General features: G+C 38.6%; 1 protein-coding gene across 14 annotated transcripts in view; it reads left to right on the forward strand.

Moving 5' to 3' along the window:
* The window catches only part of RAPGEF2 (Rap guanine nucleotide exchange factor 2), a 174,424-nt gene extending 168,951 nt beyond the window's left edge, over positions 1 to 5,473 (forward strand). For all 14 annotated transcript variants that reach the window (XM_046940691.1, XM_046940692.1, XM_004940909.5 and 11 more), the window contains 2 exons: positions 1,862 to 2,167; positions 3,452 to 5,473. In XM_046940691.1, coding sequence (XP_046796647.1) covers positions 1,862 to 2,167; positions 3,452 to 3,477 — 332 coding nt within the window. In that variant the 3' untranslated portion in view covers positions 3,478 to 5,473. The remainder of the gene's footprint in view (positions 1 to 1,861; positions 2,168 to 3,451) is intronic.
* Positions 5,474 to 6,293: the final 820 nt, after the last annotated feature.

Raw genomic sequence — 6,293 nt, forward strand, 5'->3', positions numbered from 1 at the left:
AGACCCCTCTACATTTTTTTTTTGTGTCTTTCATTCCCTTTGCTGTGAGTACCTTTTCTCAGGTTATTATGAAGAGCTATCTGAAAGCCATTTTGCTTTGATACAGCTGAAAAAGTCTGCCACATTGAGGTCATGCTGAGACCATTGTGATAAGCTGTTTTTCCATTTTCTGCCCAAGTATATTGCTTAGCAATGGCCTATTGCTGCAAATCTTGGGTGCAGCTCTGGATCCTTGAACTGTGAAGAGAAGGAAACTGCTCAGTTCAGACTCGAGGTTCTGATTTGTGTCAGTCTCTTATTTTACTCTATGATGTGCTTAGTTTCCACCAACAGGTGTGCTTCCAGACTTGCCTTTCATGGCTGGGCTTGCCACTACATCTATATACATTTATAGACTTTGGAGAACGTGAAGAAGATCCAGAAATTGTAGCTGTATAACTTCCATACATTCATTACTATTAACTTGCAAATGCAGCTCTGGGTATCACTATTGCAATAGTTCAATAGAATTTTTAATAGAATTTACTCCATGTCAAAATCATTTAAAATCAAAATTACTGAAATCTTTAAATAAAAATTCTCATAAGTTTCTTCATGTTGTTTTGCTCGGTTGCGTGTATTTGTTCAAGAAAAGTATTTGGATTCCCTTGGAGGCTATTTGGTTTGCTAATAGTAAGGCAAAAGCCCACCAGCCCAGTAAAACCAGTTGTGAGCTGGTACTGCCCTTTCAGTCAATTTCATACTGCATAATGCTGGGTGATATTGTCCTCATCATTTGTGCAAGAATATACAGGGTATGACAAGGCAGGAAGAGTAAATTTGCTGTGCCAGGCTTTTTTTTTTTTTTTTTCCTGCTCTGTTCACCTTTGTACTGTAAGTAGTCACATAAAAGGGCTAGACTCACAAAAACTGTTCAGGATCAAAGTCCTAATTAACTTCTTTAAGTATGAAATTCCACAATACAGAATCATGAAACCAGTGCCCATCTGGTCTGTTCCTGAAGGTGTTTAAAACTCTTCATCACTCTTTCTTCCCTCAAATCTCTCTGCAAGGGTACATTGGGTATGGCCAGAATTATCTCTTGTTCAGGTAAATAGGTAAACCTCAATGAGATCTCCAAAGTATGTGGTCTTTCCTTCTCCTGTCCAAAATCTTATTCAATTAGTGTTCTTGCAGGAATGATTTCAGGGCTTAATTTTGCAGAAATTAAAACTATAAGAGCAGTGGTCAGTGAGGCATGCAAAAAACATGAGAATGAGGTCCATTACTCTTATCTCTTGGAGCTGTAGCTTTGCCTTATTTAGTAAGGTTTATAGAAAGAAATCAGGTCCTTTTTTCTTCTGCCCCCCTCCCCCCGTATCCCCAACCTTTTTTTTTTTCTTTGCCTGCAAGCTGCTAAGAACAAAAGGGATACGCTTTTAGGGACAAAGGCCATCTTCAAGATTAAGATAGACATGCATTTGGGGAGATGACAGTATTCATGATGGCTGCCACTTTTGTGGACTCTTGTGTCTTCCACATCACTGGTCTCTTTGACCAGTGAATGTTTCATTCTGTGTAATTAATGGGAACAGCTTCAGCTGCTAAGTTAGAGCAAATTTGTCATGTAATTTGGTGAATTTAATTTCATTAATACTTCACTACTGGGAGAATAATAGTATCATGAATATGTTGTATATTAGTTTTCTCGTATGGTTTATTTTTCAGTGTCTCATTATCTATTATGTAGTATTTAACTTTCTTCTTTCTTCAGGATTTTTCCTCCTGGGATTGTGAGTTGATCAATGTTTAACTCTCACTGTTTATCTTAATTTGAGCAGTTTTCATCTTATTACTTCATAATAATCTGTTTTTCTTGCAGCACGAAAAGAAGGTCGGTATCGGGAACCACCTCCAACTCCTCCTGGTTATGTAGGAATACCTATTGCTGAGTTTGCAGAAGGTGTTTCCCATCCAACTAGAAAGCCTCCGGATTACAACGTAGCACTTCAGAGGTCTAGAATGGTGGCACGGACATGTGAGACCCAGGGGACGTCGGCTCAACAGCAGCAGTCACATGGCCATTCAACTAGCAGGCCTGTGAACAAACCTCAGTGGCATAAACCAAACGAGTCAGATCCACGTCTTGCTCACTATCAGTCTCAAGGGTTTCCCACAGAGGAAGATGGTAAATTTTTAATTGTTAAATTTTAAGCGTGCTGCATGCAAATGTGTTCATTGTTTTCACAGTCACAACGTAGATTATGCAAGTGATTACTGCAGTAGAAATTCTTGCTATAATTTGAGTTCCATCTTTCAAACCTTGCTGTCTGTTTACTTTTTGGAAGGAGAAGAATTCAGTTTATGCAAAGCATCATCTAAAATTTGGAATGTATGTCCACCTTGAATCTTGGACAAGCAAGCAGTTGGCTCAGGCAACTTCTTTTGAGGTGCCTACGTTCCATGTAAAAAGCCCTGGCTGCCCTGAAAATATCCGAAGTTTGGCACTAGCTCAAAATATGCACAATCTACAAATGCCTACCCCAGAGAACATCGCTGGTCAGGTTTAGATGGATAATCACTCAGCATTCTAGTGTCAACTCTTACATTGTGGATGCTGGGTCTTTCATACCAACTGTTTCATGTGATTTTGCTATCTTGCTTGCCAATCTTTACGCTTTAGCTCAGCTATTGCGATATAAAGACCACACGCACATAGTCTTTCTGTTATTCTGTGGAGTGTAAGTGTAGCTGGATTGCATCTTCAGAGCTAGGTGCTTGCAGCCTAAGCAGGGTAATGTTCAAGTCATGCATCTGAATCTCTGATGCTCTGTTTTGTCTAATGGTAGAAAAGCTAACTTTCTCCTTCCCTCCCTAACTGCTTAGTTACTAAAGCTCTATGTGCAGCATGAACTCTGCAATCAAACGTGACAAAAAAAAATGAGATCCCTTTAATAGAATTACCTCAAACTTTAAGAACTACTATGGCAGTTTGAGAATTTTAATTGTATTTTACCAGTGACAACGGAAGCCATGGTCATTTTTATGCAATCTTAATTCAAATAAATCACTAGGAAATAGTGACTGCTGGCAGATATATTCAAGGAAAAATCTAAGAACTGCTTTATGAAGCTATTAGATATTTAGGAGTAGCTGTCACATTCTCGACCTGAGAATACTGCACCTAGCTCAGCAATAGCAATTGTCTTATTTTCTTTGAGAATAAAATTTCAGAGAAATGCTTCTCATGAGACCTGAAATGTAAAGATATGTAGATAGTCGGGGTTTTTTTTTTTTTTTTTTTTTTGTTGTTGTTGTTGTTGTTGTTTTGTTTTTCTTTTTTCTTTTTTTTTAATATACCTAGCAGAGAGGAACAGAATGCACATGAACACAGTTCAGGTTGTTTCATTTAGTAACTGTCTTCATCTACATTAACTAAATGATATTTTCCCCTGTCCTGTTGTGTTTGCAGAAGATGAACAAGTCTCTGCTGTGTAAGACTTGGGGCTTTTCTGGATCCAGAGTGAACCACCTTAAAGGAGAGCACAAGAAGACGTCCCTAGAATAGGAGCCTTGGAACCATAGTTAAAGGATGGTGGACCTGTTTGCCTCCTTCCCTGCCTTAAAGCAGCATGGGGCTTCTTCCTCCACCCCCCCCAAGCCCCCTTTCTGTCCCTTTTCCCCTTGCATGTGAAATACTGTGAAGAAATCGCCCTGGCACTTTTCAAACTGTGTTGCTTGAAATGCACAGTGCAGCAATCTCCAAGCTACCACTGTCGCTGTCTGCCACATCACACAGTATCATTCCAAATTCCAAGATCATCACATCAGGATGATAACTCTGGCTGCACTTCCCAATGCCTGGAAGGGTTTTTTAATCTTCCTTTTCAATTTTAATCATGATCCTAGCACTTAGTCTCATTGGGATAATGAGATAAGCTAGTTGTCAATTTATGTTTGGCCTTTAACCTACCAAGAGTGGAATGCATTGAAATCCGTCAAGGAGGCAGTGCTTATTTGCTTGTTTACAGCGCCTTTGTTACAATTTTGTACGTTTGTGTTCTGAGATCAAATACTGCATCTGCCTAGTAATTACAGTATTATTTCCTACCTGTAAGTAGGGTTGCCAGCCTCAGCTCCCAGATAGCATCTACCTGCCATGTGGCTGAGCAGGGCAGAAGGGAAGGCAGAGGCTGCAGGATGCAGCCTTTCCCAACTGTCTAGCTTCTCTCTTAGTGTGTCCCACCCTGGAAGCTTCTGGACTCGTGCCCGTTAGTGGGGATGGCGTTGGGTCTAGGATCAGTGCAGAGCCATGCGCTTACAGCTCTCCAATGAAGGAACAGCGGACACCATGCCTCGTACCTGTGCCTTGTGGGATACAGGACGGCGTGCTCAAAACAAAGTATCCCATTCTAATGAGACAGACGGCAACCTCACCTTTAAGTTATATATTATTTCTATTTTTGTTTGTTGGTTTTTTTTTTGTTTGTTTTGTTTTTTTTACTCTATAGTAGTTATATTATGAGAAAAATTAACTGGATAATGTTGCAGTGAAGGCAAGCTGGGATGGCACAGCTCCTGACAGCTGTTAGTATTGATTTAATAACCTCCATCTATTGACTTGGCATTAGGGGGATAAACAAGCCTTTAAGTATACGAATAACCTTTTTAGATATGCCAGCCTTTGCAATGCAGAAATAGTCACAACTGTTAATGGCTTTGTGGAACACTGCATGTGTAGAGAAGGCCAATGTGTAGCAACCACCTGCTCACAGCTGCTATTAACCTATAACGACTGAAATGACCCTCCCCTCTATTTTTGTGTTGTTTTTGCACAGACTCCGGAGAAGTGAAGGCTGCCAATCCGAGTAGTACTCAAATGTGAGGAACTGCTGGTCTTGGATTTTTTTTTTTTCCATTGAACTCAGCTGATCATATTGATCAGTAGATAAACGTAAATAACGTCAACTTTTAAAGATCAAAATGCAGTGTTTTTTCACTGTATCAGGCAAATGTCAGCGCTTTATTTAATTCTCTCTCCTGTAATCATAGCTTTTGTCTATTTGCTTATATATCACATTGTCAATTACGCATTTGTAATTTTACATGTAATATGCATTATTTGCCAGTTTTATTCTCAAGGCTATGGACCTCATGTGCATATAGAAATACAAAATCCTAGCTCTATCACAAGTTGCACAAATGTTATATAAGCATAAAGTAATTGTAGACCATAGGACTGCTAATCTCAGTTCGCTCTGTGATGTCAAGTGCAGAATGTACAATTAACTGGTGATTTCCTCATACTTTTGATACTACTTGTACCTGTATGTCTTTTAGAAAGACATTGGTGGAGTCTGTATCCCTTTTGTATTTTTAATACAATAATTGTACATATTGGTTATATTTTTGTTGAAAATGGTAGAAATGTACTATGTTTATGCTTCTACATCCAGTTTGTATGAAGCTGGAAAATAAATAAATATAACATTAATGATGTCCATATTGATTCTTATGCATTTTACATGTTCCGCATACTTGAACAAATTTATGAAAAAAATTTACTTCTCTGTGTATTAATATTAAAGGGACATTGCCAAGTGATGTGGGCAAACTATCAGCGTGGAGTTTTTCTTGATATACGCTTGTTCCACTGTTAATTAAGGGGAAGTTTGTATGTGTACTGCTGAATGAGCGACTGATGTCTATCCCCAGCAGAAAGAGTTCGGGAGCCAAAAAGAGGAGTTCCTGTAGGAATGCTTTTACGTGCATATAGCATGTAAATGGTTTTAAAGGAAGAGTCGTGTTGATTTCATACTCTGTATGGTGTGAAAGTGAAGAATGTATGTTGTATAATTTGGGTAGAGAGAAGGAGGAAAAGTAATCCATTTAAGTTGTGCCTGAAGAAGGTATTTCAAGTAATATAGGCCACTTAATAGCATCCTCAGTAATAAAAGTTAAACTCAACTCAATGTCTAACCTTGGCCACCTGAAGAAATATGCATGCTTTGTTTTTTTTTAATCTGGGACTTAAATGTTGGGCCCATCAAAAGGGCTGAATGCTTGCTACTTCTAAAGAAATACAATTAAACAGCGAAGCTCTATTTGCTTCAAAACTAGTGGGAAACAAAACGAAGTATCAAACTTCCTCTTTTATATGGACTGTACAGTTATTATATGGACAACAGTTGAGACATAGTAAACTCTGAGGAATGCAAATATTGATTTAGTTATGAATATTAATACTTTTGTTTTACCTGATATGTGATGAAACCTCAAAAAGACTTGTGGACAAAGCTTAAGTAGCACCAGCA

This window comes from Gallus gallus, chromosome 4, assembly GCF_016699485.2.
Source record: "Gallus gallus isolate bGalGal1 chromosome 4, bGalGal1.mat.broiler.GRCg7b, whole genome shotgun sequence".
NCBI lineage: Eukaryota > Metazoa > Chordata > Aves > Galliformes > Phasianidae > Gallus > Gallus gallus.